This window comes from Nannobrachium achirus, assembly GCF_963921795.1.
Source record: "Nannobrachium achirus genome assembly, chromosome: 22".
Taxonomy (NCBI): Eukaryota; Metazoa; Chordata; class Actinopteri; order Myctophiformes; family Myctophidae; genus Nannobrachium; species Nannobrachium achirus.
Genome location: NC_137829.1, coordinates 23,318,548 through 23,333,231, shown reverse-complemented (window position 1 = coordinate 23,333,231; position 14,684 = coordinate 23,318,548). Strand labels below are relative to the sequence as shown.

General features: G+C 42.0%; 1 protein-coding gene across 3 annotated transcripts in view; it reads right to left on the bottom strand.

Moving 5' to 3' along the window:
• The window catches only part of cobll1b (cordon-bleu WH2 repeat protein-like 1b), a 33,170-nt gene continuing 18,486 nt past the window's right edge, over nt 1-14,684 (bottom strand). For 2 of the 3 annotated variants that reach the window (XM_080752564.1, XM_080752563.1), the window contains exons 4-15: nt 12,045-12,252; nt 11,704-11,929; nt 11,047-11,091; nt 10,858-10,952; nt 10,427-10,663; nt 10,025-10,139; nt 7,223-7,360; nt 3,713-3,782; nt 3,548-3,636; nt 1,960-3,407; nt 1,014-1,162; nt 1-620 (exon numbers count right to left, since the gene is read on the bottom strand). In XM_080752564.1, the coding sequence (XP_080608690.1) occupies nt 1,055-1,162; nt 1,960-3,407; nt 3,548-3,636; nt 3,713-3,782; nt 7,223-7,360; nt 10,025-10,139; nt 10,427-10,663; nt 10,858-10,952; nt 11,047-11,091; nt 11,704-11,929; nt 12,045-12,252 (2,779 nt within the window). In that variant the 3' untranslated portion in view covers nt 1-620; nt 1,014-1,054. The remainder of the gene's footprint in view (nt 621-1,013; nt 1,163-1,959; nt 3,408-3,547; nt 3,637-3,712; nt 3,783-7,222; nt 7,361-10,024; nt 10,140-10,426; nt 10,664-10,857; nt 10,953-11,046; nt 11,092-11,703; nt 11,930-12,044; nt 12,253-14,684) is intronic. The other variant, XM_080752565.1, reaches the window with a different exon arrangement.

The window sequence follows — 14,684 nt, the reverse complement described above, 5'->3', positions numbered from 1 at the left end:
TGACTTTCTTAAAGGAAACTTTAATGACAACAAACTTTATTCGTAACAGCACTGTTTGACAGTAAAACAGGCCTAGCCTGCACATGGCTTGGTGTGATATGCAGATTTGAAATGATGTAAGTACCACTAATTGACCTTGAAGCCCAGAATCAATTAGACAGTGCAGTGATTCTTAACCCAGGGCCCACTGGTGGGCTGAGTATATTGCAGTATAGTGGGCCCCCTAAATAATTGTCAAAACACTAAGACTTTATTGATATCATAACATTAAAATGTACATAACATTAAAATAAAAAGTTAATGTAAGAGAAAAACGCAATAACATATCTAATAATTTATTATACTGTCGACTTAATATGACTTGTCCATTCATGACAACTATGCATTTAATGCATGATGGTCATCACAAAATAAAATCAGAATTAAAAACAGACAAGAATAATATTATTTTATAACATGTAGTATGAGAAATACAGCAATTAATTATTATCAAAGCACAGCCTCTTGTTTTGTATGTACATTCTTACTGAGACTATACCCAAGGAGGTAAAACAGAAAATTGGTTTCTCGTCATGTGTCACGGTCTTGGGCAAACCCATGGAAGGCACACCAGGCTCCTCCTAGAGACGGAAAAGGAAGCTGCAATTAGATTTAATGAAATTTCTGTTGTGTCACTAAGGGGCAGTCTGGCTAGCCATTGTCAGTGAAAAGGTCGATCCTTTTCACTTGCAACACGTTGTGAGCTTGTAGATCGGCTATTTCCACTATCAATGTTCTTTTTTAAGTATAAAGTTGTCAAATATGTCAGTAATTTCTTTGTATATCTCGGTTATGTATCATATCTGCCATGTGCAACTTCAAAGCCTACCATCCAAACAGAAACGTAATTGTCAACGACAAAAACACAATTAAATCATTAATCGCAATTATTTGAGTGACAATTAATAAGCCCTATGTGTCACTGACGCAACATAAAGAAGGAAAAAAAAACAACAACACAGTATTTTCCTTACAGTAGACGGTTGAGCTGATCTGTGTTCAGTTAAGGTAATGGTTAAGGCACGGTCTCCCCTGCTGGCTGAACCATTCCTCCAGGAACTGATGGTTCTTCCTGTATTGTGGAGGCTTTGTCCACATCGCCCACCTCCCCATTGTCGCTCTCCTGTGTTTGGCAGAGAAGAGACGCAATGCAATGCAATCACAAAAGACTCTGAACAAAGTGTGCATTCAAATCCTCATCCTGATCATTTAATTTGGTTAAAGTACGACTTCACCACTTTTCAACCTGTCTACGTATAGTTGGTCCTCACTAATGTTGATTTTTATTATTTACTATATTAACAATGGCTTCCTTTATAGCATGGTAAAAAGACGAGACGAGAGAGAGAGAGAGAGAGAGAGAGAACTGTGTATCTTTCTCAAAGAGAAAACAGGCTTAAACCTGCAATCCGTAACTTTTCCTAACCGGTATTCAGGCCGCGGATCCCAATCTCAAAATATTTTGTTTGAGGGACTCCCAGAAGCAAAGATTTAAGTTAAAAGATTTGCAAAAAATGTCACGATTGTTCAAAAATAGCAGATGTACAAGCACGGGTCATCTTCAATCCTAGTCTCCTTCACTCCATCACCATCATCTTAACTTGTATGTTATTCAGATATCTGATTTCAGCCACAAACAAGGAGGTACGCTGTTGAATTGTGCAATTATGGAATTGTCAAAATAGTCAGAATAGTCAAAAGTTTGGACACAGCTTCTCACACACATTGAATAGAAGCTAGTGTGTGTGTGTGTGTGTGTGTGTGTGTGTGTGTGTGTGTGTGTGTGTGTGTGTGTGTGTGTGTGTGTGTGTGTGTGTGTGTGTGTGTGTGCGTGCGTGCGTGCGTGCGTGCGTGCGTGCGTGCGTGCGTGTGTGTGTGTATATATATATATATATATATATATGAAACTCAACAACTCACCTTAGATGCTTTTGACTCTTTCATTGAAAAGTGGCCTGTAATTGGAGAGATGATTGGTGACACTGGCGACTGAGGAGACCTTGGCCCGTAGGGTAAGGAATTCGTCCTTTTGACAGCTGAGGACACCGCCTGTGCAAAGCGGGAGGGTGTCGAGGGAGAATAGGGTCTAGGGGCTGCAAAACTCCTTAACTTTTCCAGGCTTAACCCTAAGGTTGGCTCTTTGGAAGGCAAACTACTTTGCCTAGCCAGTCGCATCATGGGCACATTCATCCTGTCACCCTCTTTGGGGCTCAGTTTAACATGAGTACCCCCTACTGGCTCCTCTGGGCATTGCACAGGAGGTGGTGGAGGAGGAGGCAGGTTTTCCCTCTCTAAGCTGCCTGGAGCCTCCCTCTGGTCAGCCCCAGGAGTGGCACTGAGGCGCTTCTCTGCTGCCGAGGTTACATAATACCCAGGTGTTCTTTTGTGCTGTGCCAAGCGGAAAGAACCAGGCTTAGGTTTAGTTGCGGGTGGAATTTTCATTTCCTTGCCTTCTGTCGTCAAACCCGCTTGGAATCCCCCATTAGTTGGGGATGGGACCTTGTCATCTGTTGCAGGTAAACCTGTTGGTGTCAATGGGGAATGAATGGGTTCAGTCATACTTCCGTTAACAGTGCTCTGGCTAGTAGTAGTAGTAGAAATAGTAGTAGTATCAGACATCAGTGAGTCTTCCCTGGTTGTTTTTTGCGCTGGGACTTCTGGATGTTCCCGCTGTGCAGTGCCATCCTCCAGGTTAAGAGAAACAATATCCAGCTCTTTTTCTGGCGCCGCAGGTGGTGGTGACTCCAGAGTCAGCTCAACTTCGTAATATCTGAGTTTCTCCAGAGTTTTCTGAGGCACAATGGTATATGTTGTCATCCCCACCTTGGGAATGTAGTCCCTTGTCAGCTCATTGGAAGGCTTAGGTTTTGGCTCAGAGTCCGGGGCATAAATAGAAGGTTCCTTTGTTGCAGCGAGGGGACTTGGTGTTGATACTTGGCATGCCGAGGTTTCTGAGGTGTGAGATAAGGCAGGGTTCAGGTCAGGAGGGCTCAGGTCCTCTGTGAAAGTGGCCATATCTTTCTTCTGCCCCATTGCTCCAGTGCTGGCTGGCTGAGCGGAGGAGAGAACTTTGTCCACATCTTGTTGTGACGGCTCAGGGACTGGAGTGAAATCTGTTTGCACCTGAGCGTCTTCTCCATGGGGACGTGATGTGCCATTGGCCACTGGGCTTTCAAACCTGTCTGTCTCTTCCCGGGGGGTTTCAGTGTTTGCCTGAACAGAGGCCTGTGCCTCTGCACCCTGAGTTGCAGGTTCGGTCTGTAGGCTGGGGGAGCCACAGCACACAGTACTGCCTTCGACCACTTCTGCTGGGGACTCTTCGCATGCAGGCTGCTGACTTACTTCTTCAACTTGGCATGGACCACTCTCTATTGTAGAGAACAAAACAATACATGATAGGATGCCCGTTTTAAGGCAGAAATAGTGTGCCAAACTAATATAGAAAAATACAAGTACAGAAACAGAGTTTAACAGGAAATTGCTGTATGTAATCCTAGTGTCAACCCACCACTATCTGCCGGTTCAGATAAATCCATATCAGCACTTAGCCTCTGATTATTGTGAGCAACAAAATCATTTGCTGTGCTCTCCATTGGCCTGTCAAATACAGAGAGCATTAAAAGCATTCCAGATACCAGAGCGAGAAGCATGCCTTATTCTTAGGAAGCCATACTTGAGTTCGTACTTGCCATCTGAGGACAGATCACAGGAATCAGTGGGTGGCAAGCTCAGCTTCTCAGCATCTGGGGATTGCGAGAGTTATTATACAGTAGTAAAAAAGAGGGGAAAAATTGAATTGAGAAAACATTTTAGTAAACTGAAATAAAAATAAAACAAGGCTTTACAAAAATAAAAAGATAACTAACTACAACTGTTCTGTGCATTTACAAAACTAAAACTAACTATAGCTAAATATAGTTAGATAAAATGTCCTTAGTTTTTTTTTTAAATAGCAGCTCTACAAGCTCACAATGTGTCCCATCAGTGCGTTGTGAGTTTGTATATCTGCTATTTTTGCTATTTTTCTCAAATCTTGCCCCAAACTACCCCATATTACAAGCAAAAAACTGAACCCTAAACTAAACTAGAAAACGAATCAAAACTAAACCTGGAACTGAAGACAAAAGGCTCTATTTTGATTGAGTACCAGCTCTTATGCCTTAACTTAAAGGCCTGTCCATACTGTCTGCGACCACCAAACCTTTCATCGTAAAGGTACGGTTCAATTACAAAATGACGTCACTCGCATCTTCTGAAAAGCATTACCCTGAATTAGCGTTCGGAAAGCTGCACGTCGGAAAGTTGGAACTCTCAGACGAAATGTTTGGTGGTCGGGGACAGTATGGACAGGCCTTTAACAAGTTGCGTGCCAAGGCCACAAGAGGGCGCCAAAGTGCCAGACATTCCGCCACAGACCACTGCTGTTACATATGGGGACCAGCAGTCAGTTTTCATTACACGTTGACTAGTGGAATGAAAGTGACCCGCATGAAGATCGCTACAAGATGGCTATAGGCTAACACTCAGTCATTTTAGAAGCTCGATTTGGGACTATTTAGCCGCAAGTTTTTTTTTCGCTTCCATAGGAACACAGTTCAGAGAAAATGACCTCTAAAGATGTGAGAATGTATTGGATTCGGCGGCGCGATTAGGCAGCGTTACCCTCTCACGGGCCGTGTAAACAGAGCACAGTCTGGCGGCCTGGATGAAAATTTAGACGGAGGCTTCGGCGAGGCCTCCGATTAATTAATTTATTTTATTAAAAAAGCCGGACTAGTTCGGGATCGGCACCCCGGAATACGTCGCGCCGCCGACAGCATAGATGGAGTAAAAATTGGGGGGCTCTAAACTTTGCATCTGGCCATTTTCAATGGAATAAATCGTCGGACCACGTAGAATCTCGTTGCTCGTTGGAAAGCGTAGGACGAGCCAGGACCACCCACGTCTCTACAAGCAGCTCAGGGTAAGTAAAATAGCAAAAAAATATATTGTATTGTATTGAAAAAAAGCCGAACTTGTTCGGGATCGGCACAATAAGGGTTAAGTTAAAGTTATACCATGTAACTTATTTTATAAAACAAATCTTAAAATTGTCCTAACTGTTAAATCGCTAAAGTTTTAGAACACCCACTCCGTTCTTTTCAGCTTCTGAAGCCTTCTCTTTATATGTTTTCTATGAGCCGTGAGGGGGGAGAATTTCGCGGCAAAATGACGTAATCTGCATCATCTGTATACGTTGTGTATACGTTGGCCAATCACATCGCAGATAGTACACACATGATACACTACCGGCCAATTACAGTGCATCTTGCGTCTTTTCAGGAAATAGCTTGCTTCAACAGCTTTGTTTACTGCTGGTCTAGAAGTCTAGCATGTAACTCCCCAACCGCTGCTCGTAGAGGGACACGGGAGACCTCATTGAAATCGTCTGGGCTCGGCGAGGCGGACGCGGTGGTCTGACGGCCCGGTCCGCGGCGAAAAACGGCCGAAAAAAGCAGACGCGACCGCGGTTTGCTATACTGCTACAGACCACTAGTTGAGCAACTTACACAGTATAGCTTTAAGGCATAAGAGCTGTTACTTAAGACAATCAAAATACAGCCCTTTAAACTAAAAAATCACACCCGTGTGAACTGAGCGGTGGAGTCTGTGCGCGCGCGTGTGTGTGTGTGTGTGTGTGTGTGTGTGTGTGTGCGTGCGTGCGTGCGTGCGTGTGTGTGAGTGTGAGTGTGCCTTGCCTGTTCTGGCCTGGCCTGAACAACAGCGCCCCTCCCTTAACATGTGTGGTCAGAAAAGGTACTACACCACAGGCTTGAGGCTACATACAGACCCACCCACCCACATACATACATACATACATACAAACAAACATACATACCTACACACACGGCCACGCTATGGAGACGGTGTGACCACCGCTCAAAAAAAAAATATATATATATATATATATATATATATATATATATATATACCAGTAAGACTCCCTAATCGGGAGATAAGCGACCGTTGGTCGCTTATCTCCACAAATATCACAACCTCCACCTCTCACGTCATACGGGTAGCCATAGTTACACCTGGAATGTTGAATCTCCATATATGGAGATAACCTACGCATCACACAAAGTCTGACCTCACCAGCCCATACTTGGGCATGGACGACTTATATCTCCATATACGGAGATGGCCATATATGGAGATACGATGACATCACAGAGTCCACAGCTGATGATGTGGCGTGATGTCATACAATACACAAACAAGCCCTATATAAAGGGGCAATTCTCACCAGGGAAGAGAGCATTGCCTGGAATGTTGAATCTCCATATATGGAGATAACCTACGCATCACACAAAGTCTGACCTCACCAGCCCATACTTGGGCATGGACGACTTATATCTCCATATACGGAGATGGCCATATATGGAGATACGATGACATCACAGAGTCCACAGCTGATGATGTGGCGTGATGTCATACAATAAACAAACAAGCCCTATATACTGATGCGATACGATGACATCACAGAGTCCACAGCTGATGATGTGGCGTGATGTCATACAATAAACAAACAAGCCCTATATACCAGGGGTCTTCAACGTTTTCAGGCCGGGGACCCCCAAACTGATGGGGAGATGGAGCAGGGACCCCCTACCACCTCGTAGGGTGGGGGGTCGGGGCTACGACATATTTTTTTTATTTTAAACATGTACAAGTTACAGCGAGCAGGGTGGGCCGTACCACTACCATTTTTAAACATACTACTTATTAACCGAGAACCAATGTCAATAATATCAACAATCTGTCAATTGCATAGTAATCATGTATTCAAGCTATTCAAAATGGATAGAATCATGATTTATTTTTTAACATAAATGTAAAAAAACAAAAAAACAAAACAAAAAAAAAACATTTTTGGATTTTTTTTTTCCTTTTTTTTCTTTTTTTTAAGCAATTATTTCGCGGACCCCCTGCAGTACCTCCGCGGACCCCCTAGGGGTCGCGGACCCCCTGTTGAAGACCCCTGCTATATACTGATGCGGAGATATGAGCAGGGCAAAGGTGTGACGTGTGACGTGTGACCGACCGACCGACGGACGGACGGCCGGTGGAGGTTTTCATAGTAAACTGCTCCCTGACGGTCGCAATAAAATAAAAATAAAAATAAATGCAAAACTATAATAACCTTGGTCCAAGGAAACGTCTGCGGACAGGTTGAGACTGCTGTTGTCTCCCTGGACATCGCTCACGGTTCCAGAGACGATGGAGGCAGTGCTCTCTTCCTGCTCCACAATCTCCTCCAGTGTGTTATTAGCAGAGCTCTCTGTAACAACAGCACAGAAAACCTCAACCAAAGATATATAGACTGAGACAGGTATGACAGCTGAGAAGGACTATTCAACAGAAAACATACTGTATGTTGAATTGAATGTTGTGCCGATCCAGCTGAAGCCAACAATTAAAGGGCCACTTCACCTCTGGGACAACCCGATCTTATTTTATTATTGTTTGGGACACGATCGACACAATCCTGAGTTATTTTTTGTGTTCAATCAGTTTTTTGAGATATTTTAGTATTTCAGCATGTACTAGTGGCATCACTGATGATGCAAAATGCATCACTAGTCATGCTGAAATACTAAAATATCTAAAAACACAGACAAACAACAATAAAATAAGATAGGGTCGGTTGTCCCAGAGGTGAAGTGGCCCTTTAAGTAAATTGGTGATATCCTATGAAAGTAAAATAGCTAATATTGAGTGAAAGAGAAACAGTACAACTCTGTTGGCAGAACCTTCCAAAAAGCGTTTTAAGGGCAATATGTAGAATCAATTCAAAAGAATATTTGTAATTGTGTTATACCTACCCAATTAACTAGGACAAAGTTAACGGTCACACCAAACTTTAATTCTACCTATGAGGGTGGATTCTGCCAATGCTTTTCAATGGGAATGGAGTGGTTTGTTGCCATTTTGCATATTTCTTTTGTGTTACAGCACCCTTAATATTCATCTCTTCTGAAGAGCAAGTTCCACCTGATGAAGATATCTTCCGCATGCCAATTCCCTCACCTATACTTTCTAATTCAGCACTAGAATATTCAAAGTTGCTTAATAAAAAGCAGATGCTTTTCACTGTGCTCACTGCTCAGTTTGTTTCACTGTAGCTCAAACTTGTATTACCGCTGAGCTAGTGAGGTGTCCCTCTTAAGTTGATCTCTCTATGAAATATCAAGAGTAATAAGGCAAAACATGATCATGTATATAGTGTATATACTATGCTACATACAGGGCGTAGTAGAGTATCTATGATGACACTTTATATTTACGAAATCTGGGACACACACAGCTGTTCAAGTATCTTTCATACAGAAAGAATAGCTAATAAATGTGACACTCTGTATGAAGAATTGTCAAAACATGTAGACAGCAAGCCCAGCGCCAGGAAACAATGGCTTAGGGTTTAGCTGATGCGCGGGGGAGGGGAAAGGTGGTCCACGTGAGGGGGCCCGGCCCCCTTTTGCCCCCCTGTGCCACCGGGCCTGGTAGATTGATTCACAACACATCATGTCAGTCCATGAAAATGATCTCTTTAGGTCAGCTACATGTGATGAAGGATTGTCTGTCTGCACTGCCATATTGCAATAGTTGAACTATAATGCACTTTGAGAAACAAGTCAACCATACTGTATGTAATCAAGCAACAGCATTGACAACCCAGTTCCCATCTATATAATTTCCATTCTGAACATAAATTCCAAGATAGAATGAAAGTGTCTGTGTGTATATATCAGATTTAGGCTACATGGTATTACTTACTATTACATTACATACTATTACTGGTGAATAGTTCCAATCAAAATGCTTGTTTGTAAGACAAATGCTTTGATACATGCAGATGACTGTATCAATGTATCAATTCAAAATATTGTTACGAAACTTAAACAACATTATCTGAATTGACCTGTAAACTGTCCACTACTCAACACAGAAACAACAGCTAATTTCAGATATCTTTGTATCATGTCTGGTATTTATGAAACATACAGAAATGATTTATGAAACAGTAAGGCACATACAATTTCATACAAATTATGTAGAGCACTGCTTTACATAATTTCTTGTTAAATTAAAGACAATAAGAAAATAGTAGAGTAATAGAGTACAGAAAAACACAATGAAAAGATTTAAAGAATGAGTGGACAAAGAATCCAAAAGACAAACAAATACATAATCCTCAGTATAAAGAAGACAATTGGAATGTATCAAGGATTAGGCCTACTTTGAGCCTTTTCCGTTTATATTGGAACATTATCTTTTATATCAGTTGTAAAACATAAATCTGATGTCATTGCAAAAAACTAGTTCATGAGCATGAACTGAAAATTATGAGAGTCTGTGTATTGGATGAGTAAAGAGTGAAACTGGGAGATTATAAAGTCCGTGGCAACAAGGTCGGTATCATGCAGATACAGAGTAGAGGTCAAAGCGCAGGTGAAGGAGGAAAAACAGTTCAAAATGTTGGAGGACTGAAGAGGTGAAACAGACAGCACAGAAGCAGGCATAGGCTGGAAGAAGGAAGCAGCAACAGCACCCTACTGATTCTCACTCGCCTTCCAATGATGAATCAAAATCTGCAATTTTAAACAGAATGCCAACTTAAAATCATCCCCCGGTCTTTGACTGCTGCATTTTTACAAAATAATGATCTTAAAAAACTTTTTCAGTTTATTGAGTCACTGTCTCAGAATGACCACTAGGTGGCAAAAGAGTCAAATGGAAAGGAACTGTTGAAGTCTGAATAAAAAAAACATGGGCTTTCTATGGCTTTGATTTGTTGACTTTCAGGGCAAAGTACAAATGCCCCAATATCCCAATGTTTTTCCTTCTTTATACATTCATAAACTACCTTTGAAATAAACAGAATCAAATGCAATCAGTCAATACTCCACTGATAAACATAGAGACATTTTTGACAACAACAAACCTTGTGAACTCCCGTTTAGAGGTTTATCTTGGACAACAACAGGGGGTGGAGGAGCCTTGCGCTTGGTTCTCTTCAGGGAAGACTCAGCCGAGGATCCTCGACTTATACCACACTTCTACATTATAGAGGACACAAACCATGGTTGAGTTGATTAAGACTTATACACACTTCTACAAGACAGTTTACAGAGGACACAAACGATACAGATGAGACAGACCATGGATGAGTTGACTAAGACTTCTACACTTCCACATTACCGATGACACAAACTTTGAGTGAGTTGACTAAAGCAATCAATTCACCCAAACAAGAAAGTCATTCCCAAAATATACTATCCATGCAGTTAAAGAGTTGAAGCTCTCAAGCAGCCAGAGTGACTCCCTTCTGTCAATAGTCACTTACCTGGTCACTATCGGATTGGGCCTCAGGCTCAGAGTTGAGTCTCTGGCGAGGGCTGAGGTCTGAGGGGCAGCTCTGGGACACAAGAATAGGGGGCTGGGGCGCACGTCTCTTCTTTGGCGTGTCAATCGGTGCGGTGGTGGAGATGAACGGAGAGGAGTTTGTGCTGGGCAAGGCCATGCTGAGAGGTCGAGGCTTGCTCACTAGTACTGGGGAAGCTGGAGCGCTGGCTGTCCTTCCCTGTAAAGAACAAACATCCAGTCAGGTCATGATAAGAGGCCCATTTCCAAAAAGAAAAAAAAGTCACGCTTCAACCAATGGCAGCCCAAAGAAATCAACCCTCCCTATGTACATATAAATCAGCTGAGTCGTTATGTATTCTCATAGCAGGTGAAAATGAGGAACCAATGTGCTGTATATAGACCATGATCTACCTGCTCAGATGTTTTCTTGCTTCTTCTAAACATGCTGAAAAGGCCTTTATTTTCTTTCTCTTTCTGGACTTTATCTTTGCCTGGAGTCACTGTATCTGTAAAGAACAGTGTTGATATGGTTTGGTGACATTGTTCATGTGAAGTGCACAAGTTGTATATTAATGCTGGAATCAGGCTGAGCTACAGTACCTGAAAGAGTTGGTGAGGCTGGACAGATAGGTGAGGGAGGCTGGTCTGCATGTGAGAGGACAGCAGGTAGTACAGCAGTAAAACAATACATTGTGTATTTACAAAAACAATGCAAAGCAAATATGCTTCCTGTATGTCAGGGGTCTTCAACAGGGGGTCCGCGACCCCTAGGGGGTCCGCGGAGGTACTGCAGGGGGTCCGCGAAATAATTGCTTAAAAAAAAGAAAAAAAAGGAAAAAAAAAATCCAAAAATGTTTTTTTTTTGTTTTGTTTTTTTGTTTTTTTACATTTATGTTAAAAAATAAATCATGATTCTATCCATTTTGAATAGCTTGAATACATGATTACTATGCAATTGACAGATTGTTGATATTATTGACATTGGTTCTCGGTTAATAAGTAGTATGTTTAAAAATGGTAGTGGTACGGCCCACCCTGCTCGCTGTAACTTGTACATGTTTAAAATAAAAAAAATATGTCGTAGCCCCGACCCCCCACCCTACGAGGTGGTAGGGGGTCCCTGCTCCATCTCCCCATCAGTTTGGGGGTCCCCGGCCTGAAAACGTTGAAGACCCCTGCTGTATGTAAAACAAATCTCATCCCATACTAGTGTTGGCTATACAATGGTAATTGTTATTGAATGCGATTCGTTCTCACCTTTTGTGTCCCTTGCATATACCTCCCTTATGGCATAATCATTGAGAGAATTGGACAAATCCAAAGGGCCATGTGATTGTACATCTCTTGTCAAGACTGTCGTCTGCACATCAAATTCGCATTTCTCACAGATGGCTGGTAAGTGCTCGGACAGAGGGACTCTGGGATTGACTCGTAGAATCGTTTTCTGAGTCTTCCTATAGTTTATCACCATCCGAACAGTCGCCTTGAGAAAACAAAGGAAGCCTCTTTGACATACTGTACAGTTTATTTAGTGGGAATGAAAGATGACAATGTTTATGCCAGCAAAAACGTGAGTCATAAACTTGAGACATCAGTACCTCAGGCATCTGTGGGCTGGTTTTCTTGTTCTTATCCTCCATTCCTTTTGGCTTGAGCAGTATTTTCTCTGCCTCCAATGTTCCTATCAACGCATTGGGCTTGAACTTGATGTGATTTCTGTTGGTGGTGACCAGCTCTAAGGTGTGGCTAGAAGGGTTCAGGTGATACTTGGCACACAGCATCACAAGGAGATCCATTAGGGGTTTGCTGGAAGACAAGACAGACACACCCAAACAAAAACAAGCTCGGTGTTAGTCATCAGAGGGTGTAATGTTGGGCAAGTCTGATTTAGTGCCATTGGCTCACTGCAAAATAGCAAATCCTCATTAAGTCATCTAGGAATCTAATAAAATATATAATTTGACATGCTTGGTTGTCACAGTGGAAAAGCATCATGGAAGTACAGTTTTTATGTGTAGCTGTCTGTTGTGTGGTTAGTTCTAACAAGGTAATTGCACTTGTAATGAGTCTTGTGAAAGATATACTGTATATTATAATATAAAGAAAAACATTAACGAGTGATACAAGCACTGCGTGTAGCCCCTAGAGGCTGTGCTGCTCCTTACAACCAACCAGTAATTTTGACCAAAGGATAACACTAGCTAGGGGAAAGGCCATGGGGTCACCAAAATCAGTAGGGTTAATCCTGCAATCTGCCTGTTGGCGTATGAGATATCTTGTGTGCAAAGTTGACATTTTAGCAATCCAACTCATTAGATTTTGAGACATCTTGCATGCAAGCTGTACATTTGGCCTAAGGGTTGTGCTAAAGAAGAGACCATGGGGTCACCAGAATCAGTTGTAGAGTGAATTAAGCAACTGTCATGGCAATTTGATCATCTAATATGGAAATATTGTATGCAATTGAATTGTATGCAATTTGACATTTAGGCCTAATGGTGATGCTAGAGGAAATGCCTTACAGTTTACAGTTTACAGTTTAGGCATTTAGCAGGGGTATCCAGCGTCAGTAGGGGCCATGGGGAGCATGAGGGCGTACAACCAGTAGTATGGACGGACGGACGGACGGACCGGCAGACTGAACAACTGCCATCCTTATGGCCCAGGCTTTTTCCAAGCAAATGTGTCTACATGTATTTACAATATCAGATTAACATTAAAACCCCATGCACGCAAGGGTAAAGTAACTGCCCATCACATGGGTTTGATTGGCTGTGTTCATGTTTTAGAAGCCAGCAGGGGAGGGCCAATCTCTGTTGCAGCACAAGTGACTCCTACAGGTTGGGGCGCCTGGCCTGTTGAGGGAGGCGTAGTGTGTTCCTGGTCAGGTAAATAGAGTTGACTCTCTGCAGATGTTTGGTCTTGTGGCCATTAGGACTCAGATGGTGATACCAGACTAAGTGCCCTTATTTTTTATATTTTATTTCTTAATTTGTTTATGTATTTAACGTATGTCTTCTGTTGTGGTTTGTTTTGTCAGTTTAAGTGATTGTATTATCTGATTTTATGTTGTCATGTTGTTTTGTTGTGCTATGCTTGTAAAAAAAATGTAATAAGTATATTGATGGAAAAAAGAAAAAAAATACACATTTTAGTAGAGGGTTAGCAGTAACAGGGACTACGGTATTGAGTATACACATGGGGTGAAATACAACATCAAACGTCAAACATTTAATCTTCAACATAAAGAGTTCATTGAAGTCTGCAGGCAGTTGGAACACATTTAGAAAGAGAAAAGAAGGTGAAGAATGTTATGCCTAATCCTTTTATATTAAAATGGCCTCAGCTGTTTCACAAGAGGCCAAGGGGCACCAGATACATATGAGGGAATGTGCATTGTGAGCTGAGGAGAGAACAATGATATCATGAATAAACTTTGTTGATGGAAAAACTCGATGGTGTTGATGGTGTGTGTGTGTGTGTGTGTGTGTGTGTGTGTGTGTGTGTGTGTGTGTGTGTGTGTGTGTGTGTGTGTGTGTGTGTGTGTGTGTGTGTGTGTGTGTGTGTGCTTGCGCACGTGTGCATGCGTACATGCGTGTGTGTGTGTGTGTGTGTGTGCGTGTCTAGGACACAAAGACCTTGTTCTAAAAGGCCTCATTGACGTGGATGTGTTGACACATGTTGATCTGATTAAATGGTGTGGTTACAGCTCAAATCCAACAGTGTGAGACTTCCACTATACAGTACATACCGGTACATGTGTTTGTACTGAATATGCACCAGTTTGTATTAAGCCATGAGTTTACACGACGCAATGGTGCATGAAACCTTACTGTTGTATTTTCACATTTGGTAATCATATAGTACTAGAAAGAAGTCCAGCCAATATATTTTTTATTTTAAATGGCACACGTACTGTTAACCAAAACCACAACTTCAGCTGCTCCACCTCTCTGACTCAACCTCTCTGGAACACATTTTTGCAAGGATGACATAATACAAGTATGATCATGATACAGTGTCTCAGCTAAAGCTCCAAACAGTTTGTCTTTAAAGCCTATCAGTCTATGTACTATGTCCTTTTCCTCAATAATACAATAATTCCTCGTATATTATTGTATAATATTAAATATACTTACACTGGAATATGCATAGCTGATACCATTCATGAGTCCCATATGAATCTATTTCTTTAACCATTTAGAAAAAAGTCGCGGCACCAAGTCAAGTGCCGCGCG